At 46.8% G+C, this 20,137-nt stretch overlaps 1 protein-coding gene across 3 annotated transcripts in view; it reads right to left on the reverse strand.

Annotated features, from left to right (window-relative positions):
* The window catches only part of ARHGEF25 (Rho guanine nucleotide exchange factor 25), a 380,835-nt gene that overhangs the window by 107,494 nt on the left and 253,204 nt on the right, over positions 1 to 20,137 (reverse strand). For all 3 annotated transcript variants that reach the window (XM_033937480.1, XM_033937482.1, XM_033937481.1), the window contains one exon: positions 14,995 to 15,323. In XM_033937480.1, the coding sequence (XP_033793371.1) occupies positions 14,995 to 15,323 (329 nt within the window). The remainder of the gene's footprint in view (positions 1 to 14,994; positions 15,324 to 20,137) is intronic.

Raw genomic sequence — 20,137 nt, forward strand, 5'->3', positions numbered from 1 at the left:
TTGGGTGCTAACCCCCAAGGTGGACCCTAACATCTGGTAACTGTGATTTGGGTTATTCTTCTCAATATGCATCACTTTGCATTTGTCCACATTAAATTTAATTTGCTACTTGGATGCCCGGTCTTCCAATTTCCTAAGGTCTGCCTGCAATGCTATAGAAACAGATGAGCTTACAATGTACTAACCAGAAGCAGGAGGAAAGAGGAAGTTATCCAGCACAGAGGCAGACTTTGAAAAAGGGCACCACCCCGAAAGAGCTTTGTTTAAGTAGGTAGCAGGGACTTGAGTGTAACAGTAAGTGATGATCTTAAGGTGGCCAAACAAGTTGAAAATGCAACAGTGAAAACTTGGGTGGATGCTTGGGTGCATAGGGAGAGGAATGACCAGTAGGAAAAAGGAGGTATTGATGCCCCTATATAAGACTTTCTTATTTATGTACACTGCCTAGAAGTCAGATTAGGCGGAATAAAATTTTTTTTAAATAAACTTGACTCTAGTGAGACTTCATTTAGAATATTGTATACAATTCTGGAGACCGCACCTTCAAAAAAAATATAAACAAGATGTAGTCGGTCCAGAGGAAGGCTATTAAAATGGTTGGTGGTCTTTGTCACAAGGCATATAGGGACAGACTTAAAGATCTCAATATGTATACTTTGGAAGAAAGGCATGAGAGGGGAGACATGATAAAGACGTTTAAATACCCATGTGGCATATATGCGCATGAGGCAAGTCTCTTTCATTTGAAAGGAAACTCAGCCTCAAGAAGTCATAGGATGAAAATAAAAGGGAATACATTCAGATAAAGTTGAAAATTTAGATGATAAATATGGTTTCCTTAGACTACATAAATTTGTATTTCAAAGATTTCTCAACCTGATCTGGTAAAACAGTTGCACATAGTTTTAAATTCTAACGGGTTTTTCAACTTTGCATGCTTGGAGGCCCTCCAGACACGGCCCAAACTTAGGGAAGAAGAAATGAGGTTTGTGTGGGGGTGGGGCTGGGGGCAGAACAGGACATGACTTGGAAGGAATAGGGTGGGGCTACATGTCCTCTTTTTTTAAAATGAAGAAATCTGGTAGCCCTAACAAAGACTGGTGTATATGGTGGCACCTAAAGTTGGCAGTTGTGTGCATAACTGATAAATATTCTATAACTTATGAACGCAACTACAAGACACGGCCCTACTCCGCTCATGTGCTTACCCCCTGTGCAGGTGTTCATCATAGCATTTAGGTGCTAAATTTATAGAATAGTGTCTAAGGGCAGATATGCAAATAATTGCAGATTAGTGTCAACGCCAGTTAAAGGCTATTATTGGTATTTAAGGCCCACTGGTGCCTAATTGAATAATTAAGTCAGGCGTGCAACTGACACTGTTCTATGACTGTGACCCAAATTTGCACAACGTTATAGAATTGTGGGGACAATACGTTGAATATCGCTATTCTCAAGGTAAGTTCTTCCTCTACCCACAGTCCACCCCTTACTGCCCCAGCGCAATCCGGATAGGGCTGTATCTGGAATGACATTCAGTGGCACTGTATACTGCTGCTGCTGAGTATGCTAAGATAGCTCTGGTCAGCACAAATATCCCAATTATCTAGTTATCTGCTTTTGAATATCCAGCCCAATATTTATTAATGTTATTATATTGCTAGGGTGCACAATAGAGAATGACACGGTGACAAAATTCATCAGATAACCGCGGGAAACCATCTTCATGTCATTCTTTAAGGAGCGAGGGAAGAATCAGAGTATGATTGGCCACAACCACTAACCCGCAAGCTTTGCTTTGAAGAATGCTGGTGTAGAAGAACTGAGGTTGAAGTAGATACTAGAAAATGGCATGGGATTATTTCCCGCGGTTATCCGCGGGGACGGGAACGGTGATGAATTTTGTCACCGTGTCATTCTCTAGTGCATAACTCAGAACAAGATGTATCATATGGTTACAATGTCCCCCCCCATTGAGAGCTTATAATTTAATTTAGAACCCAAGCATTCCAAGACCGCACTTTCAAAAAGATATAAACAGGATGGAGTCAGTCAAGAGGATGGCTATTAAAATGGTCAATGATCTTTATCAAAAAGAGTAAGGAGACAGGCTTAAAGATCTTAATATGTATACTGAGGAAAAAAGGCAGGAGAGGGGAAATATGATTGAGATGTTTAAATACCTACAGTACGTGACATAAATGCACAGAAGGCGAGTCTCTTTCAATTTAAAGCAGGGGTCTCAAAGTCCCTCCTTGAGGGCCGCAATCCAGTCGGGTTTTCAGGATTTCCCCAATGAATATGCATGAGATCTATGTGCATACACTGCTTTCAATGCATATTCATTGGGGAAATCCTGAAAACCCAACTGGATTGCGGCCCTCAAGGAGGGACTTTGAGACCCCTGATTTAAAGGATGAATGGGGAGGAGGGGAACTGAGAGGAAATGCTTGACCTCCCTAGTCCACCCTCGAGCCCCCCCCAAAAAAATAACCTCCTGGATTTGCCCTTGTTCCAGCCCACAAGGACACGCTCACCCATTTAACGTGTACAACCATCACACAACAGTACTTCTTGATCTCTTCAGATACCAGAATGGCAGCCAAACCAAGACGCACGAGTTTTTTTCTCTCTCAGGAAAAAATATCACATTTCTGTCTTTAGAAGAAATTCATAGTAACATAGATGGAAGAGCAGATAAGGAGCAGAAGGCCCTTCTGGACTGCCGAATTTACTTCCTAGTGTTAACGCCACCGACATCAAATCCTGTGAGCTTATTCTACAGTTTCTTAAATTCTCTTATTGTCCTTGCCTTTAATCACCTCTCCTGCTCTCCAGATTTAAGTGGTGTTGGCGGCTCTGTAGAGTAGTGCTGCCAGATTCAAGAAAAAAAATTTGATTCGATTCAGCCTATTAAAATCGATTTTTCGATTCAGTTCGATTCGCCTGCCTAATTGGGTGTTTTTTGCAAACATCCTGGTGGGTTTATTTCATAGCCTCTTCACCCACCCCATCCCCTTTGCCCTCTCCTACCCACAATGGCGCTGTAGTGTAAACAAAATAAACAAACAAAAAAGACTTTTCCTCTCTCTGTTAAGTCCTAGCTCACGTTTGCTTTCTAACACCAGCTCTGGCAGGATACACATTTCAAATCTGACATATTGTAATCACAAAACAGAAAATAAAATTATTTTTTCTATTTTTTGTTGTCTGGTCAAATCACATTGGTCCTAGGCTCTGGCTTTTGTTTGTCTTCTGATAACTTGCTTGCCAGGGTTTCCTGTCCATTTGTTGTTTTCTTCTTTCTCCGTGCTAAACATCCATCTTCCATCTCTGTCCTTCCTTTCCGTTTCCCTCCCCCAATCTGGCATCTTTTCTTTTTTTCATCCCACCATCCCTAGATCCACCATCTCTCCTTTTCTCAACTTCCCTTTCATCCAGCATCTCTCCCTCCTTTCCCACCACCCCAGGGTTCACTATCTCTCCCTTTCTCTTCCCAACTACCCTCCTATCCAGTATCTCTATCCCACCCTCCACACCATCCCTTGTGTCCAACTTTTCTCCCTTTCTGTTCCTTCCCTCCCTCCATCCCATTGTTCACCATCTCTCGCCCTCTCCTCTGTTTTTAGACCCTTTATTTCTTCCTCTCCCCTCTCACTCTGGCATATGCACATCTCTTTGAACCCCCGTTCCCTTCCCTCCCTCCCTCCTTCCGTGTACTTCTACACCAAGGGGCCTCCTGAAGACCTGCATGTTTCCCCCTTCTTTCTAGCACCCTCTGGCTTCCTCCCTAGCCTCCAAGACTCACCTTCAAAGATAATTGTGGCAGCCTGCAGAGGATCCTAGCAGGCTGCTGTCAGCCTCTGCAGCACGTTCCCTCTGCCACGGTCCCATCCCTCTTCTGACGTTATGGGTGAAGCCACTGTTTGCCCTGGATCAGTAGCATGGAATATTGCTACTCCTTGGGTTTTGGCCAGGTACTAGTGACCTGGATTGGCCACCCTGATAACGTGCTACTGGGCTTGATGGACCATTGGTCTGACCCAGTAAAGCTATTCTTGATCTTATGTTCTCCTATCCCATGACTCTTTAATTTTTTCAGGAGCCTCTCATGAGGAACTTTGTCAAAAGCTTTCTGGAAATCTAGATACACTACATCAACTGGCTCGCCTATAACCATATGTTTATTCACACCTTCCAAGAAGTCAAGCAAATTGGTGAGGCAAGACCTCCCTCGGCTGACTCTGTTTCATTAAATCATGTTTGTCTATATGTTCCACAGTTTTATTTTTTATAATTGTTTCCACTATTTTGCCCGATACTGAAGTGAGGCTTACCGGTCTGTAATTCCACAGATCTCCCCTGGAACCCTTATTAAAAATCGGCACAACATTGGTCACGCTCCAGTCTTCAACAGACGATTTTAGCAACAAGTAACAGATCACCAGTGGCGTACCAAGGGGGGGCGGGAGGGGCGGTCCGCCCGGGTGACAGCCCTGAAGGGGTGCTCCCGGCCTTGCCGTTCAGTCCCCCCACACCCCCGAAGGACCGCTCGCCCCACTGACCTTCCTGCACCACCTGTGAAGCAGCAAGCAGCAGGATCGCGAGGTCAGCTATCCCTAAGCTGCTTGGGCGCTGCTTCCTGCTCCGCGGTCCCGCCCCTCCTCTGACGTCAGAGGAGGGGCGGGAACGCGGCGCAGGAATCAGCGCAGGGATAGCTGACGTCGCGATCCTGCTGCGGCTGCTTCATAGGTGGTGCAGGAAGGTCAGTGGGGCGAGCGGTCCTTCGGGAGTGGTGGTGGTGGTGGGGACTGAACGGCAAGGCCGGGAGCATAGGTAGTGCTGCTTCATAGGTGGTGCGGGGAGGCCAGGGGGGCGAGCGGTCCTTCGGGGTGGGGGGGGTGACAGGCAGGCAGGCCTTCAAGGGGGGGGACAGGCCTTCGGGGGGGGTGTGTGCAGACCTTCAAGGGGGAGGGACAGGCCTTCAAGGGGGGGGCAGGCAGGCCTTCAAGGGGGGACAAGTCTACAAGGGGTGACAGGCCTACAAGGGGGTGGGCAGGCCTACAAGGGGGTGGGACAGGCCTTCAGGGGGGGTGCAGACCTTCAGGGGGGGTGCAGGACTTCGGGGGGGTGCAGGCCTTCAAGGAGGGGACAGGCCTTCAAGGGGGGACAGGCCTTCAAGGGGGGGACAGGCAGGCAGGCCTTCAAGGGGGGACAAGCCTACAAGGGGGTGGGATAGGCCTTCAAGGGGGGGACAGGCCTTCAGGGGGGTGCAGGCCTTCGGGGGGGTGCAGACCTTCAAGGGGGGGGACAGGCAGGCAGGTCTTCAAGGTGGGGGGACAGGCCTACAAGGGGGAGGGACAGGCCTTCAAGGGGGGGGGGACAGGCCTACAAGGGAGTGGGACATGCCTTCAAGGGGGGTGCAGGCCTTCAAGGGGGGACAGGCAGACCTTTAAGGGGGGACAGGCCTTTGGGGGGGACCCTGGTTTAGAAGTACACAGAGGGAAGGGGGTGTTCAAAGAGACGTGCATATGCCAAACTTTGGGGGGGGGGGAATGAAGAAATAATGGGTCTGAAAATAGAGGAGAGGGAGAGAAATGATGGACCATGGGATTTAGGGAGGGAAGGAACTGAAAGGGAGAGAAATTGGACACAAGGGATGGTGTGGAGGAGGGATAGAGATACTGGATAGGAGGGTAATTGGGAAAAGAAAGGGAGAGATGGTGGACTCTGGGGTGGTGGGGAAGGAGGGAGAGATGCCGGATGAAAGGGTAGTTAAGAAAAGGTGGATCTGTGGAGGGAGATGAAAAAAAGGAAAGATACCAGACTTCCTGGGGAGGGAAGGGAAATGGAAAGGGAGGACAGAGTTGGCAGATGGATGGTTAGCACGCAGAAAGAAGAAAGAAGGAGACCCTGGCAAGCAAGTTATCAGAAGAAAACCAGAGCCTTGGACCAACAAGATTTGAAATATAACCAGACAACAAAAGGTAGAAAAATTAATTTTATTTTCTGTTTTGTGATTATAATATGTCAGATTTGAAATGTATATCCTGACAGAGCTGGTGTTGGACTGCAAACGTGAGCTAGGATTTAACAGAGAGAGGAAAAGTCCTTTTTGTTTCTTTATTTTATTTACACCACAGCGCCAGTGTGGTTAGGAGAAGCCAAAGGGGGTGAAAAAGCTATAAAACCCACCAGGAATTTTGAAAAAAATCACCCAACTGGACAGGAAAATCGAATTGAAAAACCAATTCAATAGGCTGAATCGAATCGAAATTTTTTTTCCTGAATCTGGCAGCATTAGTTTGCGCTACTGTCTTAGACTTTAGGACCTGGGATTGGGGAGAGATGGCATCCTCAGTACTTTATAATGCAAGTGAAACGAGGATTTGGTCAGACTTTTAAAGGGTCTGCAGAAAAAAAATATTGTATAGGTCGGGGACATGAAACAGCAGGAAATGGGAACTTTTCTTCCTTCTATTTTTGTGAATGGAAAGGCTGAGGATGTCAGAGAGTTCAGTTAAAATATGTGCTTTATAAGAAAATATAATAATGTGTTTTATAAAGTTTATAGCATAGCTGGCCTACCCAGTGAGGTGTTTCTAGTGGTGGTGGTGGCAGCGTGTCAATGTGTTGAGAGGAAGAGGTGGTCTGGGAAATTCTGCTGAGCAAACTCCGGGCCCATTTCCACCCCCCAGTTAGTCCACTCCACTCAACTGGTTCACACACTGAGTGGGTCATTGGGTGTTGTGTTGGGATCTCTTCCAGTGGTTTATCAGTATCTCCTTCTGGTCCAAGGAAGGAAACTTTGTTATCCTTAGCATTGACCTACAGAATATGTTTGTAACAGCGCTGCATTAGGCATTAGGCTATGTAATGATCGAAAAAAAAAAACAGACCTTTGCACATTTTTGCACTATATGGTGGGTGTATGCTGAGATTCACATTTCCTGCACAGCTAAGTCCATGTGAAGTTACCTTGTGCTGTATTTGACATCTAGCAAGGTCTCTGTTTGAAAGGAAAGATCTAAACTTAAAAATGAAGTGGCCAGAAGTTATGGTAAAAGCAGATAGTGTAGCTGGTTTTAAGAAAGATTTGGACAAATTCCTGGAGGAAAAGTCCATAATCTGTTATTAAGACATGGGGGAAGTGTCTGCTTGCCCTGGATCGGTAGCATGGAATGTTGCTACTCTTTGGGTTTTGACCAGGTATTAGTATCCTGGATTGGCTACCATGAGAATGGGCTACTGGGCATGATGGACCATTGGTCTGACCCAGTTAGGCTATTCTTATGTTATGTTCTCATCTGTAGGGGCTTTTGTTTTCACTTCTTATTTTAATGTATTTTTTTTCTGGGAACTTATCAGTGTTTTTTATAATGGGAACAAAAATGGAAGAGAATTAATGTGTGTGGGATGAGGGGGTAACTAATTTCTTCAGCTAAATAATTCAATCCACTTCAAACAGACATAGGAGAACTTGTGCACCATTCACACACCCTCCAACCAAAAACGTCAAAAGAAAATAACTGTTCGACAACCTCCTAGCCATTCGAGCTGCAACACTCGACCCCCAACCCTACAACCAATTGACATCGACCACATACTGCAAAACCTTCAAAAAGAAATAAAAACCCTTCTATTCAAAAAACACATAAAACCGAACTAACACAATCAGAACTGTCCCAAGCATCACCTGCAACTACTCCATATGTACTTCTGATGTCATGACAATTCAGACATAATTTATGTTATGTTATGTTATGTTTGGAATATAAGAAAATTTTCACTGCCTGTTTCTATTCTGACCATTTATTCCGTTTCATGGTCATTACAAAAAATATTTTTTTACATGGGGGGGGTGTCAAAAAATGATGGGCCCCGGGTGCCACATACCCTAGGTACGCCACTGCAGATCACTAACAATATATCAGCAATTTAAGGCTCCTTTTACAAAGGTGTGGTAGCGGTTTTAGCACGCACTTAGCACGTGCTAAAATGCCCCACGCACTAACTGCTACTGCCTCCTTTTTCAGCTAGCGTGCGCTAAAGCGCACGCTAATCCGGTGCGTGTGCTAAAAACGCTAGCGCACCTTTGTAAAAGGAGCCCTTAATGTTTGAGTTATTTTAGTACCCTGGGCAGTGGCATACTAAGGGGGAGGCGGTCCTCCCCAGGTGCAAGCCCTGAGGGGGTGCTCCGGCGTCCATCCCCCCCCCCCCCGACGTCTGGTTCTTCCCCTCTGGCCTCCCCGCACCATTTAGAGTAGAAGCAGCCTGCAGCAAGATCGCGATATCAGCTGCAGGGAGGGGGGCGGGTCCACGGCGGAGGACAGCACAAGCAGCTCAAGATCGCTGACATCGCAATCTTGCTGCAGGCTGCTTTCCTATTCTAAATGGTGCGGGGAGGCCAGAGGGGAAGAACCGGACGTCGGGGTGGGAGGTGGGAGGAGAGGCGAGCGGTCTTTCGGGGTGGGGTGGGCAGGCAGGCCTTCAGGGGGAGATGCAGGCTTTAAAGGGGGGGGGGACAAGCCTTCATTGGGGGAGACAGGCTTTCGGGGGGGGACAGGCTGGCAGGCCTTCAAGGGGGGGACAGGCAGGCAGGTCTTTAAGGGGGGGACAGGGCTACAAGGGGGTGGGACAGGCCTTCAAGGGGGGGACAGGCCTTCGGGGGGGTTCAGGCCTTCGGGGGGGTGCAGGCCTTCAAGGGGGGGGCAGGCCTTCAGGGGGCGATGCAGGCCTTAAAGGGGGGGACAAGCCTTCATGGGGGAGACAGGCTTTCGGGGGGGACAGGCAGGCAGGCCTTCAAGGGGGGGGACAGGCAGGCAGGCCATTAAGGGGGGGACAGGCCTACAAGGGAGTGGGACAGGCCTTCAAGGGGGTGCAGGCCTTCAAGGGGGGGACAGGCCTTCAAGGGGGGGACAAGCCTTCATGGGGGGAGACAGGCCTTCAAGGGGGGGACAGGCAGGCAGGCCTTTAAGGGGGGGGACAGGCCTACAAGGGGGTGGGACAGGCCTTCAGGGGGAGATGCAGGCCTTAAAGGGGGGGGGGACAAGCCTTCATGGAGGGTGCAGGCCTTCAGGGGGAGATGCAGGCCTTAAGGGGGGGGACAAGCCTTCATGGGGGGAGACAGGCTTTCGGGGGGGGGCATGCAGGCAGGCCTTCAAGGAGGGGACAGGCAGGCAGGCAGGCCTTTATGGGGGGGGGACAGGCCTTTAAGGGGGGGACAGGCCTACAAGAGGGTGGGTGCAGGCCTTCAGGGGGGTGCAGGCCTTCAAGGGGGGGACAGGCCTTTGGGGGGGACCCTGGTGTAGAAGTACACAGAGGGAAGGGGGTGTTCAAAGAGACGTGCATATGCCAGACTTTGGGGGGAAGAAATAATGGGTCTGAAAATAGAGGAGAGGGAGAGAGATGATGGACCATGGGATTTAGGGAGGGAAGGAACAGAAAGGGAGAGAAATTGGACACAAGGGATGGTGTGGAGAAGGGATAGAGATACTGGATAGGAGGGTAATTGGGAAAAGAAAGGGAGAGATGGTGGGCCCTGGGGTGGTGGGGAAGGAGGGAGAGATGCCGGATGAAAGGGTAGTTAAGAAAAGGTGGATCTGTGGAGGGAGATGAAAAAAAGGAAAGATACCAGACTTCCTGGGGAGGGAAGAGAAATGGAAAGGGAGGGCAGAGATGGCAGATGGATGGTTAGCATGAAGAAAGAAGGAGACCCTGGCAAGCAAGTTATCAGAAGACAACCAGAGCCTGGGACCAACAAGATTTGAAAAATAACCAGACAACAAAAGGTAGAAAAATTAATTTTATTTTCTGTTTTGTGATTACAATATGTCCAGATTTGAAATGTGTATCCTGCCAGAGCTGGTGTTAGACCGCAAATGTGAGCTAGGATTTAACAGAGAGAGGAAAAGTCCTTTTTGTTTCTTTATTTTATTTACACCACAGCGCCAGTGTGGTTAGGAGAAGCCAAAGGGGGTGAAAAAGCTATAAAACCCACGAGGATTTTTGAAAAAAATCACCCAACTGGGCAGGAAAATCGAATCGAAAAACCAATTAAATAGGCTGAATCAAAATTTTTTTCCTGAATCGGGCAGTTTGCACTACTGTCTCAGACTTTAGGACCTGGGATTGGGGAGAGATGGCATCCTCAGTACTTTATAATGCAAGTGAAACGAGGATTTGGTCAGACTTTTGAAGGGTCTGCAGAAGAAAAATATTGTATAGGCCGGGGACATGAGACAGCAGGAAATGGGAACTTTTCTTCCTTCTATTTTTGTGAATGGAAAGGCTGAGGATGTCAGAGTTCAGTTAAAATATGTGCTTTATAAAAAAATATAATAATGTGTTTTATAAAGTTTATAAGCATTGCTGACCTACCCGTGAGGTGTTCCTAGTGGTGGTAGTGGTGGTGGCAGTGTGTCAATGTGTTGAGAGGAAGAGGTGGTCTGGGAAATTCTCCTGAGCAAACTCCGGGCCCATTTCCACCCCCCAGTTAGTCTACTCCACTCAACTGGTTCACACACTGAGTGGGTCTTTGGGTATTGTGCCTAGGTAGTTGTTTTGGGATCTCTTCCAGTGAGTGGTTTGTCAGTATCTCCTTGTGGTCCAAGGAAGGAAACTTTGTTAACCTTAGCATTGACCTTTTATAACAGTGCTGCTTGTGTGGCATTAGGCTATGTAGTGATCGAAAGAAAAAACCAGACCTTTGCACATTTTTGCACTATAGGTGGGTGTATGAGGAGATTCACATTTCCTGCACAGCTAAGTCTGTGTGAAGTTCCCTTGTGCTGTATTTGACATCTAGCAAGGTCTCTGTTTGGAAGGAAAGATCTAAGCTTAAAAATGAAGTGGCCAGAAGTTATGGTAAAAGCAGATAGCTTAGCTGGTTTTAAGATAGATTTGGACAAAGATTTGGACAAATTCCTGGAGGAAAAGTCCATAGTCTATTATTAAGACATGGGGGAAGTGTCTGCTTGCCCTGTATCGGTAGCATGGAATGTTGTTACTCTTTGGGTTTTGACCAGGTACTAGTGACCTGGATTGGCTACCATGAGAATGGGCTACTGGACAACCTATTGACCTCGACCACAGACTACAAAACCTTCAAAAAAGAAATAAAAACCCTTCTATTCAAAAAACACATAAAACCGAACTAACACAATCAGAACTGTCCCAAGCATCACCTGCAACTACTCCATATGCACTTCTCATGTCATGACAATTCAGACATAATTTATGTTATGTTATGTTTGGAATAATGGTTACATATATGAGGTTCAATAAAATAATATTTTCACTCCCTGTTCTATTCTGACCATTTATACCGTTTCATGGTTATTATAAAAATATTTTTTGCATGGGGGGTGAGTGGGGGGTGTCAAAAAATGATGGGCCCCGGGTGCCACATACCCTAGGTACGCCACTGACCCTGGGATATATACCATCCAGTCCATGTGGTTTATCGCTCTTTAACTTGTTGATTTGGCTTAACAGGTTTACTGAAATTTCTTTCAATTTATCCACCTCATCACCCTTGAAACCATTTCTGGTTCAGGTAGATTTCTTACATCTTCTTCCATAAAAAGTGAAGCAAAGAATTAATTCAGTCTCTCCGCTATGGCCTTATTCTCCTTGAGCGCACTTTTTACTGCTTGATCATCCAACGATCCCACGGATTCCCTCACAAGTTTTCTGCTTTTGATGTACCTATAAAAATTGTTACTATTAGTTTTTGCCTTTTTGGCAAGTTGTTCCTCATATTCTTGTTTAGCTTTATTTATCAATATTTTGCATCTAACTTGCCAGTGCTTATGCCCCTTCTTATTTTTTTCATTGGGATCCGAAGCTGTGTGTGGGGACAATGGGACAGGGGGTCTGAAAATGGGACGGTCCCGTTCAAAACAGGACGTATGGTCACCTTATCCTTCCCGTTTCCTTAGTGCCCCCAGTGCTCCTTCCTATGTCCTTAGTGCCCCTCCCTTGCTAAAACCAGCCTGACGGCCTACCTCCCCCTCACTGCCTTCAGCCTTTGTTCCACCCCTCCCCCGAAGCCAGCCAGCCTCCCTCCCTGCCGCACCAAATATGAGAAAGCTGAACTGTAGGTAGGACTTCTGTCTGTCTGTCTGCCTGCCTCCCTCCCTCCGAAGCCTATCCGATTCTTCTGCTCCCCCCCGGTCTTCCGCTGCCACCCGCTGCTACTTCTTGCCCTTGCTGCACCAACCGCAGGAAAGGCATGTCCCAGCGCCAGCCCAGAAGCCTTCTCCCCAACGTCAATTCTGACATCGGAGAGGAAGTTCCGGGCCAGCCAGGCAGCGATTGGCTGGCCCAGAACTTCCTCTCCGACGTCAGAACCAACGTTGGGGAGAAGGTTTCTGGGCCGGCGCCGGGACATGCCTTTCCAGCGGTTGTTGCAGCAAGGGCAGGTAAGCAGGGAAAGAGCCCATTCTCCAGCGATCGCCTGTCCCGTTGTCTCCACACAAAGCTTCGGGATGCAGTCATTAAAAATGGGACATTTCGGCGTCCCGAAGATGTGCGTGCGGACAATGGGACGGGGGATCAGAAAAAGGGACGGTCCCATTCAAAATGGGATGCATGATCACCTTACTCAGGGAGAGCAAAGGAGGGAGAGATGGACAGGAAAAGGTAGAGGGAAATGGACTTGGGACCAGAAGGGGGAGGGAGGAGAGATAGACTTAGGAGAAGGGAATGGAAGGGCAAGAAGGAGAGATTTTGGACTTGTGTAAGGGAGAAAGAAAGAAAGGAAGGTAATGCTGGGTTACAAAGGTGGAGTAAACGACAAGGAGAGGAGATGCTAGAAATGGTGGATCCATGTAGGAGAGTTGTAAAGGAGATAAGTGAGAGCAGAATAATGATTATACTAGGGCAGAAATGTGGTAATGGGAGATAAAAAGAATAGGAGGATGTGAAATGTGAATGTTAGGGGTCGAGAGAAGGAGATAGAAAGTTGATTAGATAAAAAGTGAAAAGGAATAAAGCAATGTTCCCTGCAAGCTGCATGACCTTGCATCTTTTGATAGCAGGCCCCACAGCCAGCATACCAGGACCTCCAGCTGCTGCTGCTGCCTGTGGATTTGTGAAGAAACAAATGCAACTGGTTTGTTCTGCGTGTTTTTATTTTGGATGTGTTTTTTCAAAAACGGTTCAAAAATATAGACACACTGAGCACAAATACATCCATTTTCAAAAAAATCAAGATAGATGTTTTGCAGTTTTGAAAATGGGAATGTTTGAACAGTTTAAAAAAATGTCTAAACTCAGATTTAGATGTCATATTGAAAATGCCCCTCTAAATCAACCGATGGGCTGCTGTTGGAGCCATTATTGTAGTGATTTCAAAAAGATGAGTCATTCGCCAAAAACCTTGCATGCAAATGAGGTTGTCAGAGAGTAGCGAACATTCACTAAATTTTCGTGTGCCCCATCGCTAGTGACAGCAATGATCAAATGCTCAGAATAAATGCAAAAAAATTTAAAAATACAAAAAACAAATTGAAGATCAGCAGGAAGGATGACCACTCCCAATGCTGATCAAGCCCCCCCCGCCACGGCAGTAGGAGAGATGTATACTCCCTCGCGCCACCGAAGTCATGCAACCCCGCCCCCCACAGCAGCAGGAGAGATGCCCACTCCCTCCCACCGCTAGTCACGCCCCCCCCCATGGTAGCAGCTAAAATACAAGCATGTTAAAGGCAGATTTTAGCTTTGAGAATCTGGCCCCTAGTGTGTACATTAAAAAGGGGTCCTTCTGATTTTAGCACACTGATTTTTACTGCCATGAGAAAGGCCAGGTTTGATTTTAGGGCCAGGACCCTGCTTCCTATAATGAACAGGTCTGAGAATGCTAAGGAAACAACACTCACAGCCCTTCAGGGAGGGCGTTCCATCCATTGCTAAATGATGATACCCAGTGTCCAGAATTAGGGCCACATTAGCCCGGGATCCACTGCCCCAGGCCAAGAACAGACCTTGCAATGGCTGGGCTGAGTTGAGGTTAAAAAAATTTTTTTTTTTGGCCTGAAGTCTCAGAATTTTTTTTTCCATATCTTTATTCATTTTTAAAAACCAACAAGTGCAACATCCTTTCCCCCCCCCACCCACCCATTCTTTCATATTGTATAAGATAAGCAAAAGTAATATAAATGATCAAGACCAACAAATTACAATCAAATAATAATTTAAAGGCATATCCCCAACCCCCACCCCTCCTGAATGTGTATAATCAAAGGGCTAAAACCAAGAATTAATCTTGTCAATGGGTCCCAAACATCCTTAAATTTCTTATAATGTCCCAATTGTATTGCTCTCATACGTTCAAATGTATGTTTGGTACAAGGATTCCCACCAAAAACTATAGTTTAACTTGTCCCAATTTATCCAATTTTTCAGAATAAGTTGTATGGCAACTCTCGTCATGATGAAAAGCAGTCTATTGTTATATGGAGTTATTGGACTCTTGGCCATCAATAACGTACCAATCAACACTACGTCGTACATCAATGCCAATGGAACTTCCACATTAGCCCGGGATCCACTGCTCCAGGCCAAGAACAGATCTTGCAATGGCTGGGCTGAGTTGGGGGTAGAAGATTTTTTAAAATATGGAACTCCCACAGATAATTATAACGACCAGTTCTTAATGAGCTGGAAAACCAAAGGAATAAGATGAAATTGCTTTGCAAAAGTAGAAATAAATTCAATAAAGACTTTGGGCTCCTTTTACAAAGCTGCGCTAGGGTCTTAATGCATGGAATAGCGTGCGCTAAATTGCCACACTCGCTAATCCAGTGTGTGCATTAAAACCACTAGTGTGGCTTTGTAAAAGGAGCCTTTATTTCAGCTACTAAATAAGAAGGAGGATCTGGGAGTCATGGAACATTCACACACAGAGACCCTCGAGATCTCAGTTAACATGAGAATGTATAATTTGAAGCACTTTTCACAGAGAAGAAAAAAATGGAGATGTTTCCTCACCAAGCCTTTAGTGTCCTGAAGAACCATGAGTGGGTCTTCCATCTTGCTCAAAACGCCTAGGTCAAAGCTCCTTCTACCCCTCTCATCTGCGCTTCGCCGCCTCCTCCCCTCTCCACCTCTCTTTGGTCGGCTCTCCACCTTCTTCACGGGTCGGTCCATCTTGCTGCCGCTGCTCAGCTTTCGTACTGGGTTCGTCAGCCATTTCTTTAAAGTGTTGACAGAATGCTTGGAGCCAGGGGAACTGGGGGCTGAGCTGGTAGAAGGTTGTGGTTGGATGGAGGCCACTGAGGTGGAGATGCTCCCATCACTGCCAGCTATGGAGTATGATTCTGTAAAAAGAGAGAAATCAAACATTAGCAGTCACCCTAGAGATAGTTCCGTTGACGTATGGGGAGGGCTCAACATGGTTACAATGAATATGGGTCCCATGAAGCTAACTTGGATGAACTCAACTTGGGGGCAGTAAGTCTCAGGAAGCAGTAGTACTCAGAATATCTTGGCTTGGGGGCAGCGAGGCTGAAATATTGAGATTAGCTCATTTTAATGGCAAGCACTGTTCCCTCTAAGTTGAACTGGATTCCTCCACCTACAGTCCTTTGAGTAGGGCAGGGGTGTCAAAGTCCCTCCTCGAGGGCCGCAATCCAGTCGGGTTTTCAGTATTTCCCCAATAAATATGCATGAGATCTATTAGCATACAATGAAAGCATTGCATGCAAATAGATCTCATACATATTCATTGGTGAAATCCTGAAAACCTGACTGGATTGCAGTGTTCCCTCTAAGCGGGCGGGTGTTGTGAGCAAACTTTTTTCACTGTGAGCTAAAAATATCGGGCGCCAGCAAGTTATGAGCCAAATAAATATGTTGCTTTCTACCACAGAACTTCCTTACGTTTGTATGGAATCTATCCCCTTTCAACTTTAGAGAGTGCCCTCTCGTTCTCCCTGCCTTAGCTACTAAGTCTATTCCCTTCAGTACCTTGAATGTTTCTATCATGTCCCCTCTCAATCTCCTCTGCTCAAGGGAGAAGAGGCCCAGTTTCTCTAATCTTTCGCTGTACGGCAACTCCTCCAGCCCCTTAACCATTTTAGTTGCTCTTCTCTGGATCCTTTCGAGTAGTACCGTGTCCTTCTTAAAGTACCAGTGCTGGACGCAGTACTCCAGATGAGGGCGTACCATGGCCCGGTACAGCAGCATGATAACCTTCTCTGTCTCTTCAGTCCAGCATCTGCCCCTTCCATTCACTGTCTGTCTTTCCCTGCCATCTCTCCTCCTGCCCCCCCCCCCCCACCCCCCAATTTGGTCTAGCATCCATCATCTTCCTTCTGTTCCCCTCATGGTCTGGCATCTCTATCCTTCCCTCCCCCCTGTGGTTTTTAGCATATCTCTCTTCTCATTTCCTCCACTCAGATCTGATCATTCTCTGCTCTCTCTTCCCTTTTCTTCTCTGGTCTTCCTTCTCTATTTTCTGCCTCCATCTAAATTAAATTCTTTCTTACTATTTAGTCCCGTTTCCCTCTTTTCACTGTGTCTACACACAGCTTGTCACCCCTTTCCCTCACCCCTCCATTATCTTACTATTTTCTTCCCCCTTTATTTATCTCCTCCTTCCATCCAGTATGTGTTCTTTCCCCACTTCCATTCAGCATCTGCTCTCCCTTCTCAACTGACATCCATCTGCCTTCTGCTCTCTCTCCCTTCTTCTCACTTCCATCATCTGTCCCCTTCTCTCTCTCTCTCATCTCCTCCATTCTATCATCTGCCCCTTCTCTCTCTCTCTCTCTCTCTCTCCCCCCCCCCAACTTCCATCATCTGCCCCCCTTCCCCTCACCTTTGTGGGTCACTTTCTTTCCCCTGAGGGTGGCTCATGTCACAGGGGAAGCTTTGGCCGAGCAGAACCGCTTGATTGACAGTGGAACTTACTTGATTGATGTCGATGCTGGGGCCCGTTGCCGTTTGAAGGAAAAAAAAAAAAGGTGGAAAAAAGGAACCTGTAAAGGCGAGAGGAAGGGAAACCTCCAGGACAGCTGCTTTTTGCCCTCCTTCAGCGGCCCAAGAGTTCAGACCAGCAGCGGCAGCTGTGTATGCTTTTAACTTCGGCACAGAGCTGCCCCTAATCAATAGTTTAGCGCGGTTTCATGAGGCAGCCTCGGGGCCTTTGATAGCCGGCCCGCTTCGATGATGCGATGTGGGCCGGCCTAGCAAAGGCCCCGAGGCTGCCTTATGAAACCGCGCTAAACTATTGATTAGGGGCAGCTCTGTGCCGAAGTTAAAAGCATACAGAGCTGCCGCTGCTGGTCTGGAGGTGCGGAGACAAGGCAGGAGGCAAACGCGGTGGAAGGCAGGAGTCCCGGCGAAGGCAGGAGTCCCGGCACAGCGACTGCAACAGGAAGTTGCAAGTCAGCTGACGCCGGCCTTTCGTTGCGGCGGGGACCGAATCCTTCGCGGACCGGCAAGATTTTGTTTGCGGACCGGCGGTTGAAGAACTGTGCTCTACACTGTGTGCGCTGTGACGAGAAACTTGTGCGCTGCGAGGTAATATTTTGTGCGTCAGCGCACCCCAGCGCAGCTTAGCGGGAACACTAGAGCGGCCTTCGAGGAGGGACTTTGACACCCCTGGAGTAGGGGATGCTGTTTCACTGTTATGTTTTCATTAGCAAACTCTGTAGGACTCCAGTGAACCTGCCTGTCCCGAACAACTGAAATACAATATTTGCAGCACCACCTTTCACTGGCAGCAATGCAGTTGGAGGACTCCCATTCAGTTTATAGGGAACTGTGCTGGGAAGGGCACAGATTGGAGGCACTGAGGGTGGGACTCAGGAACCTGTAATATTAAGAATATCTCATTATGGGGGCACTGAATGTGGAATGTTGATGCTATAGTACTGGGAATAGATTAGCTTAAGCGCGGGGGGGCGGGTGCGGGTGACCCGTGAAGCCATTATAATGGAAAAATAGCTCAATGGGGCACTGCGGGTTGGATAGAGAATGACATGGGGACAAGTTTGTCCCTGTCCCTGTGGGATATATCTCCATCCTCGTCCCCACAAGTTCTGTCTCTGTCCCTGCCCCTTCATTACAAGCTCTGACCTCATCTGCACAAGCCTCAAACACTTTAAAATCATAAGTGTTCAAGGCTTGTGCAGATGAAGTCAGAGCTTGCAGGAATGGGGCAGGGCAGAACTCATGGGGACAGGATGAGGATGGAGATAGATCCCATGGGGATGGGGACAAATTTGCCCAGGAAGCTATAGTACTGAAAATATCTTAGTTTGGGATACTGTTATGTGGGAAAAAACGCAATAAGAGAGGGGTCTGCATAAGAAGCACCAAGGCAAAAAATCACTGAATGAAGAGGCAATGTGGCCAAGAAGTTCATTCCAACATCATCATTATTTATAAAACACTGAATGCGGGACCATGAGTCTGTAGCAGTGGGCAGGGCACGGCTTGGGGTACTGAACATAGGACACAGGAATCTGTAGTAGCATCTCAGTCTGGGGACACACAATATAACATAACACAACAATCAGCTTGTAAAGTTCTATGCGGTTAACAAAAGATTACAAATAATGTGTCTGGATCGCATAAAGCTGTAATACTAGGAAAAGCTCAGTTTAGAGGCAGCAAGTACAGGACAGAAGAGGCTGTAATACCGGAAGGGGTTAAACTTAAATCCAGTCATAAATTGAAGCATCTGAAAAAAATTAATATCTGGAGCACTTTCTCTTCTTTTTGTCTCTCTTTCATTCCCTGCCCCCTCCCAAACCCAATTCTCCCTCTACCAGAAATAGCTTCACAGTGTAGACATCCTTCTAGACCATCACAGGAGAATGAGATCTATAGAGATTAGCCAGGAAACATGTGAGTTCACTTCATGGTTTAGTGGTAATTCAGTGAACCATATTAGCACTACCCTCCCCCCCTTTCCCCCAGGCTAAAAAACGTGGCAAGATGGGAAAAGTGTCAAACAGGGAGAGGAACAGACCCAACTGCACTGTGCAATCCTTTTCTGAAGGCTAGCTCTTAGTTTCTCATATCTCACAGTGTTTCTGATTAATTTATGTTTATGCATTCCATTTTCTTCTGTTTTAACCTGCGGTTGAAATCCACTTTGAGTGCTCCCTGCTGAAAGAGCAGAATAAATTTGATCCACACAGTTAAGCGTATAACAGAAAAAGTGTATTAATGCAGCTGTCCATCTCTGCCATTTCACTCTCCGCTCCCCCACTCTCTCCCCCCCCCACCCGTCTCCTTCACTCCACTCCTCTTCTCCCACCCAGCTCAAAAAATGCATCTGAACACTCCAAAACATTCTTGCAGCTTTCACTAAACAAAAGGGAGCTTCTCATCTCTTTCCTCTAGCCAAATATCCCAGAGTTCCTCACAGTCATCAAGTCCAGCTAAAGCTCCATTTAAAAAAAAAATCAGAATGTTTGAAAGCTGTTATAAAGTGGCATGTATTTTAATTTATAAAATAGAAGTGTTTTTGCTTTCTTTCTAGATGCTCCAGAGCAGTGGTCTCAAACCCGCAGCCTGGGGGCCACATGCGGCCCGCCAGGTACTATTTTGAGGCCCTCAGCATGTTAATCATAATCACAAAAGTAAAATAAAATAGTTTCTTGATCATATGTCTCTTTAGCTATAAATTACAATATTATTATTAAGACTTAGCCAAAAGGAAAGATTTATAAACTATAAAGAGTTTTACCTCATGCAAAATTGTCAAGACATTAACTATTTTTTCTGAGGCCCTCCAAGTACCTACAAATCCAAAAAGTGGCCCTGCAAAGGGTTTGAGTTTGAGACCACTGCTCCAGAGGAAAGATGCCAAGTTACCCAGTTCCAGGCTGGAGATTTTGGGACAAACCTGGAATTTCTGACCATTCCATCTTGGTGTGTTGTGGGATTTGTAGCACTGATTTCAATGAGTACTACAAATCCCACACCGCTTTGGGATATAAGTTCAAAACCAGGACTGTTCCAAAATCTCCAGCCTGGAACTGGGTAATTTGACATCTCTACAGATAAATTTACGCTGATGAAACCACTAACCTCCAGGCAGTGGCGTAGTGAGGGAAGTTTGTGCCTGGGGTGGAGGTGCCCAGCATCACTGCACTATTTGCCCTCCATGCATACT

This window comes from Geotrypetes seraphini, chromosome 3, assembly GCF_902459505.1.
Source record: "Geotrypetes seraphini chromosome 3, aGeoSer1.1, whole genome shotgun sequence".
Lineage (NCBI taxonomy): Eukaryota > Metazoa > Chordata > Amphibia > Gymnophiona > Dermophiidae > Geotrypetes > Geotrypetes seraphini.